Raw genomic sequence first — 14,557 nt, 5'->3', positions numbered from 1 at the left:
CACACACACACACACACACACACACACACACACACACAGCTGCTATTCAAATGGAAACGTTCAGTGCCGTGGGTCAAGGCTGGATTGAAACTGTTAACAGATCCTGGTCTGGCTGCACTCCTACACTTCCTCCATGTAAACAGTGCAAGGATCACTGGAGGCAAAGACACACACACACACACACACACACACACACACACACAGAGCAGTGCTAGGTTACCTTTGCTGCTTTGCTGTTTTTTGGCAGCAGCGGCAGCGTCCTCCGACTGAGCCAGACGTCTGAGCACGTCTGCCAGCGCGGCCTTCATCACCGTCAGCTCATCTTCCTGCTGCTGCACCCGCAGCTCCAGAGACGACAGGCGGTCCTGCACATCTGACGTGCTCGCTGCAGAAATACTGTCATCTGCCAGAGAAAGAAAGAGTAAGATGCCTTTCTCATCATATAGTACAGATGCACAATATAGAAGTTGTCAGATATAATAATCACGATTCCCACAAAAATATTAAGCAGCACACCTGTTTTCAACACTGATAATAACAATTAAAGGGTGGTACAATGCTGTTTCATGCATTCAGAGTTGTTTACACTGTTAAGGAGTTGGATTCTCATGCTAAGCATGGACAAAGTTTAAAAAAACAATTTGGTTTTTCTGTGCCAAAAATCTTACTTCCGGGTTTGTACAAGTTTCTGAGAGTTTTTTTTCTTCGATTGTGGCTCTTCATGACGTAAACGAGGGTGGACCTCCTTATATGGACATTTCTCCCGGAAGAGTGCGCCCGCACACACATCGAACAGAGCGAGAGCAAAAGCGCGCCCATCAACGCGCTTCATTCAGCAGCGCTGCACGGGACTCGCTCGGGAAGAACGTCTCCAAAGAACCGTGTTTTTGGTTGTAAGGGAAAGATATCTTTGTTCAGCTTCCTAAGGAGCCCAGCGTTATGTAAACAGTGGATGCAGTTTGTTTTTCCATGTTGACGAACATTTTATAAACAAGGCCCAGTTCGACGCTGTATTTGTACATCGTTTGATACTGAAAGATGGAGCGGTCCCAGCTATAAAAATCCCGGTCATGATTCAGAACTGCAGACGGTACGTGAAACTACATCAAATGTCTGTGTTTTTTTGCCAATCGAAGCTCAAGTGCTCGTCAATCGTTAGCTCTGCCCACGGCGCGCTTCCCGGAGCTCGGCTGTTTACGGAGAGAATCGTATAGCTATATATTTATTTTACAAATATGATAAAACTAAAGACTTTTTGGAGATATGAAGGATGCAGTACTACTCTATAGGTACTCAAGATTAACATGAGATTGGCAGAAGCGGTGTGTGTTTTGTCCCCTTAAAAGTTACAAAAGTTATTGCGTCAAAATCAGTGAACGGTTTTCTTTTTCTTTTGTTCTTAGATTAACATAATTGGCACAAACAGCAGCAGGTATACAGGCTGCTGTCACTTTAAGACCTAATGCAAGGCTCCAATATACTGATACATGTTGTTTTTTGTTTTTTTTTGTTTATGTTCACTTAAGAAAACAACAACAACTGTATTTACGAGGACATTTTGAGCTAATTTTGTGTGTATTTGTTAAATGCAAGAAGATGTGAAAGAGAACAAAATTCAGTATTTTCACACTATACAAGAGACAGATTTTTGCATGCATGCTTTGGATGTGTGCGCAGCACAGATAACAGAAAGTCAGTGCCAAATTGAGTTCACCTTCATGTCGTCTTACACTTGAATTGTTTAAAATCACATTAAAATGCACACACAAATCAATAAGCAAAATCGAAATGTGTCTTATTGAATCCACGTGTTCTTTGAAATTTGGAACCAATTCTAAAACCAAACCCGTTCTCGATACCCAAACCTATTTACTCACCCTCATGTTTTTCAAACCTTTCTTCTAGGGAATATTTTGAAGAATCTTGGTAACCAAACAGTTTTGACTGTGTACGGACAAAAAAAATAGACATTTCTCAAAGTATCTTATTTGATGTTTCACAGAAGAAATAAAGTTATTTCGAACAACATAAGGGAATATTTTTCATTTTTGGCTGAACTTTCACTCTAAGTGCATTTCTTTGCAGCAGAAGTTTAGCAGTATTACTGGTGCTGCAGCACATTAGAGGACATTAGTGTTGGGTTCTGGATGGGGGGCATTGGATGGTGCTGCAGGACTGCAGTCAGCTGCCAGGCATTACTGTGGTTGGGGATTTGATTGCTGGACTGGTTCCCTGATCGAAGGGGCCCTGCATTCTGAGCTGCGGTTAGCTAGCTTAAGGGGCATAAAATACCATATAACAACTCAAACTCTCACACACCAACACATCTCCGATCCAAGCTTGAAACCAAACCATAGGACATTTTTACACTACTAATAAATCACTGAAAGTACTCACACTCTCACCCACACAGAATTCACAAACAAAACACATGGGCACAAATACGAGAAGCTTATTACCACACCGCATGTCCAACTCTTGAAAAACTGCAAATTCCCCACATAGCGCTAATGATAAGGGTACCTGCAGTCTTAACGTCACTGCAGAGCTCCGTGTGAGGATGGGGAGGAGGATCAGGAATGCCCTGGCACACACTCACACAGACCGACCCACAACCTCCTAACAGGAAGTCAGTGGGTAAATACCCAAACAAAACACGTCAAACAAGCCAACAAAGGGACCCTCTGTGCACTCTAACCCAGAGTCCATTATTAGACATGAAGCCAAGTACATTAGCTAGATACTAGGCCAACAGCTGAGCTAACCCGCTTTACAGTTAGCAGTTAGCACAAAGATCAATCGGTCCAATCTGGCAACTGCAGCTATGGTGAGAGTAACGATTCAACCGCAATCAAACTCCTGAAGCCCTAAGCCATTGCCTGTCATGAGTCAGAGATGCCAAGCGAGTGCAAAACTACTGATTGATATTTAGCCTAGTCGCATATCAAACCTCTCATTCCTTTTTAAAGTCTTGACATCTGAAGGCCAGATTTCAAAGAATAATCATGTGAATATTTGATGCTATGAAAAGCATGAAAAGCCAGTGGTAAAACTGATTTTATTGTAGAAAATAGAAATTATGTGTTTGTACATTTTAGATTGATCATGGCAGCAGTAATTCATTAAATGATATATGCCATTTGGGGTCAGCAATAATTGTGTGGTTATGTTCATAACATTACTTGCATTTACATATAATTTAGTGATGCTAAATCAAAGAAGATAGCATGTGCAAATAATCAATGTAATCAGTAAGTAGGGTTGGGCCGATAGGTGACCCCCCCCCCATTCCAATACAGTGTTTGGAAAGAAAATGACGTGTAGGCGAAACCCCTAATGGAAATAAATACGAGATGGGAGAAAAATATATATTTCAATATTTTTCCTCGCAGTTATATAATTGGGTAATTATACTACATATTTCGGCATCAGGGAGCCGTTATTATACATGGCATTGAAACTGGCATCGTGCTTTTGAATGCACGATTGCGTTACTTTCCCTTTTGAGATTCGCAATCGCACGTACTCTGTTCATACTATGGAGCGGCAGTACTTGCCACACATTTTACGAGATTATATGTTTGTCAGTGGTACTGAGGATCTGCAAATCATTCGCCATCGTCCTCAGTCATCTCTCCTTACTCTGTTTATGTGGTAAGTGAAATTTTATGTACTGTAATGTAACAGGCAACCGACATAGTACAGTTGTCGTGTCGCGCCGTGTCGCATCAGCTAAAGTCTGTCTACACTGGACGCGACAAAGCGACCGTTGAAAATAAATTGAAATTTGTGTCAGCACATCATAAATAGAACAGCAGTTTACTGTCGGGGATTTGTCGTGTCGTGCCGCGCCACATCCAGTGTAGACAGCATCACTGATTATAATAAGTTCTATAGAATGATCTATATATAATAAATCTTCGGCATCAGGGAGCCGTTATTATACATGGCATTGAAACTGGCATCGTGCTTTTGAATGCACGATTGCGTTACTTTCCCTTTTGAGATTCGCAATCGCACGTACTCTGTTCATACTATGGAGCGGCAGTACTTGCCACACATTTTACGAGATTATATGTTTGTCAGTGGTACTGAGGATCTGCAAATCATTCGCCATCGTCCTCAGTCATCTCTCCTTACTCTGTTTATGTGGTAAGTGAAATTTTATGTACTGTAATGTAACAGGCAACCGACATAGTACAGTTGTCGTGTCGCGCCGTGTCGCATCAGCTAAAGTCTGTCTACACTGGACGCGACAAAGCGACCGTTGAAAATAAATTGAAATTTGTGTCAGCACATCATAAATAGAACAGCAGTTTACTGTCGGGGATTTGTCGTGTCGTGCCGCGCCACATCCAGTGTAGACAGCATCACTGATTATAATAAGTTCTATAGAATGATCTATATATAATAAATCTCATTATAGATCAGTGGTTCTATAGTATATTGTCGCGCCACGCCGCTCGCGTCCGGTGTAGACACGGTGTTAGGAATCGTGTTTTCCCTTATAAGGATTCACGCTTCGGGCACACCCCTAACTCTTCCTCCACACCCCTCCCCCCACTCGCCCCCGCCTATGTCATCATCCATCACGATGTTTCACTTTAGACATCGTCCGATGCCAATTATGTAGACATTGCCCAACCCTATCAGCAAGCAGAATTAGTGAATTCCTCTCTCCATAGTAATCACTAAAGCTTTCTATAAGTTGGGCAGTTTTTGAGGCAAAGTAGCCAAACATAGAGTTTTTAGTTTGAAGAAATCTTCTGTGGAAGAACATACCCGAGGCACTAATATGGAGTTGCTCTTTCAGAAGATTGGCAATGATATTGCTAATCTCATGCTACAACTGAGGATTAACCATTTTAAACCATTTAAGTAAAGTTTGTCCTATTCTCACAAAAGGTTTGCATTCCCCAGAAAAATGACTCTAAAACTGATGAAGGAAATAACATACTTTGTGAGTAAAATCTGTATGTCAATGCTTTTGCAAGCATACAAAACTTGTCTTGGGTAAAAGCAGAGCTTTGGAGAGAGAGAACGCAAAAGTTGAACTAATGCAAAGTTTACATGGGGGAACAAGTTTTTGCTGAATTTTTGCTTGCTAAATCCAGTAATTTCATTAGAAATCCATGCGACTGGGAATTTTGTGGAGGGTGAAAGATTTCCCTACACAGATTTTGCAACAGGACTAACAGAAAGCTGCTTGTTTTGAATGTGTCTTCCATATGAGCTGTGCTTCATACAACAATACACTATTGACAATAAAAAAATGCTTCTTTTTGCCTGCAAAATTCCACCAAACTTTTGATGATGTGAAGCCCATCATCTTTAAATGAATAAAACCAGTTGTGAGCCACTGAACTAAGGAACCTGAACATAAGTAAACATTCCCAAGTTACCACAAATACACCACTGGGGTGTATATATCCACCAGACACAAGTCCACTGACGCTAACGTTGCTCAACTGTTTTATCTTAGTCAAAAATTGACCAATAAACTAAAAGCAAACATTTCAAGGTTGCAGGAAGTAGTCAATAAAATCCAAAGTCTGGAGGGCTGCGCAACGACGCAATATTTCATTTGCTTTCTCTGCCCGCGGTTTCCTCCCTGTCTGCAGGTCCTTCCTCTCAAACCATCTTATCTCAGCAGCCCACGGAAATATGGAGAGGGCAAACGTTTATAATACAATGCATTTCTTTTAGAGGAAATCGCTTTGGGAGGTTGATACTGGCAGTGCATATGGAAAAAACGAGGGCAGAGGGAGCTCTCTTGCTAAATAGAAAGAGAAAGGGAGGGTTGGAAGGTGACGGATTATCCCCAGGTAACCTCCACCAAATATATCAGCGCTGTGACGTTTCTCCAGAATGGGGTACCCCTAAATTTTCCACACTTCTACCCATGATTCTTTGTGGGCTAAGAGGAAGGAAGGCCTATGCACATGTCATATTTCACAATAGCTCGTCACATTCCTTAGTTTTCACCCCCACCCCTTCAGCACGTACACATAAATGCACACACACCTCCAACCTAACACACATCACCTCAGAATGCAACCAATATTATCTTGCATACAAGATGTGCAAACCTCGGACCACAGCCCAACATACACTCATTTGCACAACTCCAGTGAGATCCTAGACTCTGTGTGGGACAATCCCATGTCACGTGGCCAGACTGCATGCTCGTAAAACTTGTTTTTGGCATGCTTCATTTTGACTGGAGGTCTATGGAGGAAGTCCTCAGGATTTGATGGCAGATTTACAGCTGAGATAAGACTCAGTGGTGCAATTCAGGCTCTAGCCGCACACAAACACAACATTCACTAGCATTGATTGATGTGTCTTGTTAATGTTCACCATTTGCAACACTTATGGTTAACAGATAGCCCTGATAATCTGTTGTGGTGTTTAGCTGTGAGTTTCCTGAGTACGAGATAAGGATTTGATGGAAGCATCGACTGGTCACACACAAAACTGGGTTGGACTTGACCCTCATAAAGCAGTAGAGATGTCTCTTGTGTACCTGGCAAGAAAAATAATAAGTCATGCTGCCGGGGTAAGGAGATCACTAAAACACTTGGCACACTTGTAAACTGGAGTAGAGCACAAGGCTGCACATGTCTGAACTGGTTACGTGTGTGCGAGAGTCTTATATGGCTTAGAGAACAAAACATTTAACTGAAGTAGTGTTATTATACACTCACACATGCATTCCATAATTAATTCACTGAATGGTTGCAAAAAGTACTGTGGAATTATCATGTTTTATTAGACACATACCACATTATTTTTGTACACAGTACCGTTGTAACACCCTTTTTTTGGACATCGTACTATACGGTATTATCATGTTTTTGGTTGCACTTTATTTTACACATGCACTTACATTGTACTTACTCAGGAAAGTACTGAGTTATGAAATAGGTTTAGGGGTAGATTCAGGGTTAGTACCAAGTTATTACACAGATATTGAACATGTAATAAGAATAGCATGGTATTCTTTACAGTAACTCTGAATATACACTTACAAAATAGTTGCAGTACTATACTACAACCTTTAGAAAAAAAAAGTACTGTGACAATACCATGGCTCTTATATGTTTGAAATGGTAGCACCATCGTATATTCTCAACATGTGACTGTGCAAGGCAAGAAAGTCACAAAAGGGAAGGTGTGCAAGGCTTCTGTGTTACTGTTTTGAGTCATATGCGGAGGTGAGCTCATACAGGAAGTGACCTCAAAGACGTGAGGGATAAGAGTAAAAATACCGAAATAAAATGACAATTCGCTTTCAAGCAGTGATGCACCTCCGCTGAGAGCTGAAATCTCAACTACATCTGTATGAACAACTCTCGGCTAACATGCAAAGATTCACGCTACACAACTGAACCCAAAACTTATGCTAATAGCAGATATTCATAATACTAACTAGATATTTAACACTTCAGAAGAAAGATGAGTGGTGTTGCCCTTTTGAAAGTCTTTGCCATGAAACTACCACTCTGGAGGATGCTTATTAGCCCAAGGCAAAAAACATAAATAAATAAAAATATATAAAAAACTTTATTGTGGTAAAGCCATGTAACGTCATGATACTTCTGTAGGGTTAAAGTCCTACTGTAAAAGTACCAGTGAAACAGACTCACACACACAGCTTCAGACAGACTCTTGGGACTGAGTATCATTGTTGCATGCATTCAATATGAATTAAACATAATTCAGCTTGTCCCCACACAGGGGATTACATACTCATACATGTGTAACAGACACGAAAGCTCACATTTGCATACAGCGACTCTAGGGAGGAAGACACTTGTGCTCTGTCCTCATCTCAAGGTTATGAGCTTCCACACTAAACTGTTCAGTAGAGCTTGATTATTCACAATGTTTACAATTACTTTGCTGCCAATACAATGGTTCATATCATATGCTTTTTATTTAGCATGCAAGTTTTACTTGAATCATCTCAAACTGTTTGTTTGAATGAAGCAATTCAAAACTCAGATTCAGCAATTCATATGGATGTCAAAAATGAATCAAAGGGGTGCTCCGATCAGGATTTTTGAAGCCGATCGCCGATCACAGAAAGCAGTATCTGCCGATACCGATTTTTTTTTTGAAAGCCTTCTTTTTATCATGTAGAATTATTTATAGTGATACTCCAATCAGGATTTTTAGACATTTACTCAGGACCTTAATTTCATTTTTGAAAATGGGGGAATTCCTCTCTTACGTGACTCTTGTTGGGGGGATTTTTTAAATATATATATATATATTTATCTGACCTAAATGTTTGACCATGCAGTGCATTTTTTTCTTTTTACAATTGTGCAATTGTTGCACAATAGCTTACACACAGCACAAGCCTGATTTTGTGAGCTGTATGTGAGGCAGCCTTTTACACCAGGTTCACACATACTGCGTTTGCAGTGCGTATGCAGTCCATGTGTGGTACGTAAGCAGTGCAGAAGCAGCACGGACTCATTGTGCTTTCACACAGGAGTCTGCTCCTGATCCGTGGCTGTTTACCACAAACACAATATTTATCCATTATTTTGATTTCAAATCCAAACATTGTTACTGACTATGCTTTTTAAGCATTGTGATTCGTTTTTTACACATTACAGTAATACAATCTATTAAGTGCATGAGTGCATCTATTATTGCTTATCTAGAAGTGCTCTTTTCCATTAAACCTAGCTAAAAACTCATATGTGTTGACTGTGAAACACAGTAGACTTTCTTTATGTGCATCTATGGTGTAATTACTACCTTTTTGTGTCAATCCAAGTTTATATTTACCGCAAACAATGCGCTGTCACTTTAATTCAGAGTGTGCAGCGCAGCAATTGACTCGGTGCGGAAACGATCTCTGCACTGCTGCCGACGCACCACTACTGGAACGTACTGCCGCACCACAACCGTGTGCAGTAAGAACGTTTTATAAAACAGGTTTATATCTGAGAGCCCGTGTTCGGCTTTGTGAGAGAGCAAAGGAAATCCTCGTGCGAGCGGGGAGATTCGCGCTCGCTCATTATATTAATCTACTTTCGCACTACAACAATGCACTCTCGACATATGTCATTAAAATAACGACATATTTAATCTGTTAACATAAGCGTGGAAAAAAATATGCACTGCAAAATGGAGTAATGTGAACCTGGCATTATGTGTGCGCTGCGAGTGTGCATGCAATGAGCGCTGAATGATTAAACTCGAGAATTAAAAAGAAATACAATTTATAAACTTTAATGACGATGCGACACTGCCCCGGTTGTGCTAAAGTGATAATTTCCGTGTCAACTGTGCAGCTCACTTATAGTGCAGACACGATGTGATTTGAAGCAATTTGCACATTTTGAGAGAGAAAGAGAGAGCGTGCGGTGATTAGATTCACTCACGCTGTTTGTGAAATTACGTCTCACGTAAGGTTTTCAAATTACTTTATAAGTTATTTAATGAAGAAATATGAATTGTACCTCACTTCAGCATTATAGTTATTACCGGACAGAGACCGAGACGGTGCTGCATGTCGTACCAAACCTCTCACAGCAGGCGCGTCATCAGATTGAGATCGTTTTTTTGAGATCGGCCTTTTTAGAGACCGCCGATCAGTCATCCCAAAGCGATTATCGGTCGATAGTGATCGGTAGCCGATCATTCGGAGCACCCCTAGTTTAAATTGCAGTTTCTTTTTAAGTATTGTTTCATTTGTGCATGCATATGCTTAAAAATAAATATGAGTAGTGCAAAGCGTAGAAAACATGCCTTGATTACATGATTTGTATAAGTAAAATATAACACTTATAATTATATATATGCGCTACCATGCAAAATTCTGAGCTTTGGTAAGATTATGTTTTTTAAAGTCTGTTACACTCTTTCACATTTTAAAATAACAGTTTTCTATTTTAATATATTTTAAAATGTAATTTATTCCTGTGATCAAAGCTGCATTTTCTAATATGCTGATTTGCCGCTCAAGAAACATTTCTTATTATTATCAATGTTGAAAACTGTGATAGGCCTACATTTGTTTCAGGATTCTTTGATAAAAGCATCTTTTCATATTCAAATTCAACCTTCAAAAGATCACATAATCTTTAAATCTATTGCAGCAATTGTCTGGAAGTCATAAAGGAGTACACATCACCCAAAAATGAATATTCTGTAATAATTGACTCACCCTCATCTTGTTCTAAAACCTTATATGGCTTCCATTACATGGAAAAAGTCTTCAGGATATTCTTTAAAGAAAGATTTTTTTTTAATCTTTTGCGATTTTGTGAAGAAAGCCACAACACAGGGTGAAATTCTAAGAGCATATTCATTTTTTTGGTGAACTACCCCTTTAAACCAAACATTTTGATCAATCCCTGTTTGTTTTATTCCAGACTGCGGTGAGCTGCAGTTAGAGTGGTTCAGAGTAGCTTTATGAATGGGATTCCTTTGCCTTCAGCAGACTAGCAGGCATGTAACAGACATAATTAACTTCACAGCACTGAAGCTTCATGTTAATGATTCATTGTAATGGCCCGGGGTTTAAAACACAAGATACACACATACATACGCTCCCTCACACAAAACCACACATCTGTGGGGCCTGTGTGAGATTAGACAATGATAAGTGGCACAGAGCAATGTTGTGACATGCATTTTCACCACCTTTTCTCCTTCTTAAGATTATGGACAGATTGAGCTGCGTTGCTGTTCAAAAGACAAAACAGACTCTAGTTAAGCCAATCCACAGAATACAAAGGCAGCACAGTCATCTGCCAATTAACCACTGGCTGTTCAAAACAGCATATTACAACATTTAAGTGGCAAATGACAAGTCACGGTTAGCCTAACGCAGTACACGTAGCAATGTTTATATATATATATATATATATATATATATATAAACACACACAAACACACACACACACACATAAAGAGAGACAAGTAGATAGAATAGAAAGCTAGTGTTTTTCTAAATAATAAAGATAAAGTAGAATAGAATCGAAAATAGAATCGAAAGTGCTAGAGTTAGAGGATCAAATAAAGATGGAACAGATGTGTTTTTAGTCATTTTTTGAAGATGGTTAAGGACTCAGCTGCTCGGATTGAGTTGGGCAGGTCATTCCACCAGGAGGGAACAGTTAATGAAAAAGTCTGTGAAAGTGATTTTGTGCCTCTTTGAGAAGGTGCAATAATGCACTTGCAGAACGCAAGCTTCTAGAGGGCACATAACTCTGAGGTAATGGATTTAGGTAAAGGGGTGCAGAGCCAGTGGTGGTTTTGTAGGCATACATTAATGCCTTGAATTTAATGCGAGCAGCTACTGGTAGCCAGTGCAAATTGATGAACAGAGGTGTGACGTGCGTTCTTTTCGGCTCATTAAAGATTAATCTTGCAGCGGCATTTTGGATTCATTGTAGAGGTTTGATAGAAGTGGCTGGAAGACCTGCCAAGAGAGCATTGCAATAGTCCAACCTGGATAGAACAAGAGCTTGAACAAGGAGTTGTGTTGCATGTTCTGAAAGAAAGGGCCTGATCTTCCTAATGTTGTATAAAGCAAATCTGCAGGATTTTTTTTGTATGCAGTATGCTAGCATTCCCTTCTGAACACAGCCAACATGTTCCCAACAATGAAGGCCTGTGCACGGAAATTATAAAATGTGCGTCCGCATGAAGTGCTAATTATTGCACTGCAGTGAGATCTGCTGCCTGCCTCGCAGCGGATTTAATATTGTTTAGCTCGCGTGGTGACATGTTTGTTTAAAGACATTAGGCTGTGCAGCCGGGCCAACTATGTGCAGCAAGCAAGTGGAGAGACAGGGTTACACAGAGGCCCACTCGCTAATGGATAAGCAGGATCATCACAGAGATGCACAGAGAACACCACATCCACTTTTGCAACTTTTCCAGAATTTTGCAACCCTAGTTAGGGTTAGGATTAGGGTTTGGCTTAGGGTTAACTTGTATGTAATTAAGCATAACTAATTGTTATTATAACATTAAGTACATGTAACATGTGTAACAAGGACACCTTAAAATAAAGTGTTACCCTGTTTAATACTCATATCACTACTAGACTGGCCTTTAGACACCCTGATCTCTAGATATCGCTATCAGCACTGTATCAGCAAATAATTAGGCAGAATCACGTCACAATGATGGTATCAGATGGTAATACCATATTCATAATACCATGGTACTCCAAAGTCCTTCAAAGAAAGCTACAGAATTAACATCTAAGGAATGGATGTCCAAAAACACGTACTGTGGCCACAAACCTAATGGTAATACCACAGTAACGTTTTGGTGATATCCTCATGGTATATGTATATTTTAAAGTCCTTTATATCTGTGCAGACGTCAAGGGAAATATAAACGGAACAGCGAGTAGTTCCTATTCGCATGCTCACAAGGTTTAGATATCAATTGCACAATTTCAAACTACCCTCTGACCGCTAGATAAACTTAAACACACTAACACATCCTACACAAACACACACACACACACACACACAGCAGTTGTCCATCTGTGAAAATTGTCTGAGGTAATCTCGCCTAACATATACATCAACTCCAGCACCGGTTTAGATATCAATTGCACAATTTCAAACTACCCTCTGACCGCTAGATAAACTTAAACACACTAACACATCCTACACAAACACACACACACACACACACAGCAGTTGTCCATCTGTGAAAATTGTCTGAGCTGGAATCTCGCCTAACATACATCAACTCCAGCACCAAATACAAGCAGACGGGTTGTAATAGAACCTGCATGTGTGTGTGTGTGTGTGTGTGTGTGTGTGTGTGTAGCTACGGAACCATATTTTGAGGACAAATTTGTACTCGGAAGTGAGCTGAATCCTCATTTTGGGAACGTCCTCATTTGTAAAAATAGTACAAATATAATATAAATAATGATTGTTTGTTTGTTTAATCGTGAAATAATCAATGTAATCCATTTAATTTATATTTATACAGTTGCATGCCCAGTCTATTATCTGCTATTTGTGTTGAATTTAAAACTTTGACTCCTATTTTAATAATGTTATTGCTATTTAAAACTTTGACTTTTCATAACTTTTTGAAGTATTAAAATAAGCAATCAGTAATCATCCGGTTATTGTAAGTCATCACAATATGCATACGATGATATGTACATTTGCGATATTTCAAAAATGTCAATATCGCACAGCCATATGAGCTGTATATAAAACCATAAAAGTAGGGCTGCACGATATTGGAAAAAATTCACATTGCGATATTTTTTTTCTTTCTGCGATATATATTGCAATGTGAAAGAAAAAAAAAATCACCACATGACTTGAATAGTTTATTTGAGAAAAAAATAAGCAATGATTGGGGTGTTTTTGTTGGCGTGTAAATCAGCAGAGGAAATAAAATTACGAGCATAGATAAATATAACAGAACAAAGATACAAATGAAATAAGCAGTGCTTTATATTTTTTCAGGTAAGTCTAACAGTATTAAAATACAGAAATATAATAATCAAATGTAAAATAACACTGCCTAGTCTTCACTGTATACATTACATCTAATAAATCTGTGTTAAAGCTACAAAAGTGATTTTTCTTTGTTTTGTTGTTTGATTAACATCCATGATACAGAAAGCCTCAGGAACACTAAACTGCTGTAAACCAATATACTGCCACACACATCCATTTTCTTTCTCAATTGTTTCCCTTCACCTAAGCCATAAACATCTGTGATCTGTGTTTACAAAGATAATTGCAGAGCACAGTATTTCAGGCACAAATAGATGCAGAAGTGAACATAATTCAGTGTTCACGTGCATTTGCGTGGCTCTCACTGTGTCTACACCAGATGCAAGTGGCGCAGCGCAAAGCGATAAAATACAATGAACCCATTATAATCAGTGATACTGTCTACACTGGATGCGGCGCGACGCGTGGGAAAAAGCCAGCCGCGCCACTTTCTCCTTTCTCAGCACTGAAAATCGCGTGCAGTAGCTCTGCTACTAAATGCATTTAAAATGGGTATCTCCGTACAGCTGTCACGTCCGGTGTACGGACATCGCGATATCGATGCTGAAACAATATATCGTGCAGCCCTACATAAAAGTATATATAGATGGTCCTCAAGCCTCGCCCTAGAGTTTACGACACAGAGAAACGAAACCCGGCCAAAAAGAGGAAGTAATCTCGCTAAAGAGAAATTCATCTTACTCCAAAAACACCCGTTAACCTTGTAGGCCTAATTGCAAACAATTAGGCTACATTAATATATGGAATTTATATGTATATTAAAATACTGGTAAATATAAACAGCCTATTTAGTTCCCCTGACTCTACAACAAATATTTTAAATCTAACGGTATTCAGAACAGAACAAGAATGAAAAATAAGTAGTTATAAAATTATATTTTGTCTCATACCACAAGAATCCAAATGTATCCATTTTTGCCATATTTGTAACATTTGTTTTCATAACTATTATTCATTATGTAGCCTAAACATGGCTTTATACTTCACTCATGTTCTAATATCCATGTAAAATCCTTCACATG

General features: G+C 39.4%; 1 protein-coding gene across 1 annotated transcript in view; it reads right to left on the bottom strand.

The window, feature by feature from the left end:
• Positions 1–14,557, bottom strand: part of LOC107590012 (echinoderm microtubule-associated protein-like 4) — a 57,149-nt gene that overhangs the window by 39,177 nt on the left and 3,415 nt on the right. The window contains exon 2 of the mRNA XM_016278610.1: positions 221–403. Within this exon, the coding sequence (XP_016134096.1) occupies positions 221–403 (183 nt within the window). The remainder of the gene's footprint in view (positions 1–220; positions 404–14,557) is intronic.

This window comes from Sinocyclocheilus grahami, unplaced genomic scaffold (genome assembly GCF_001515645.1).
Source record: "Sinocyclocheilus grahami isolate Dianchi unplaced genomic scaffold, SAMN03320097.WGS_v1.1 scaffold123.1, whole genome shotgun sequence".
Lineage (NCBI taxonomy): Eukaryota > Metazoa > Chordata > Actinopteri > Cypriniformes > Cyprinidae > Sinocyclocheilus > Sinocyclocheilus grahami.
Note: the sequence above shows the minus strand (reverse complement) of the source record. Positions and strands in the feature narration are given on the sequence as shown.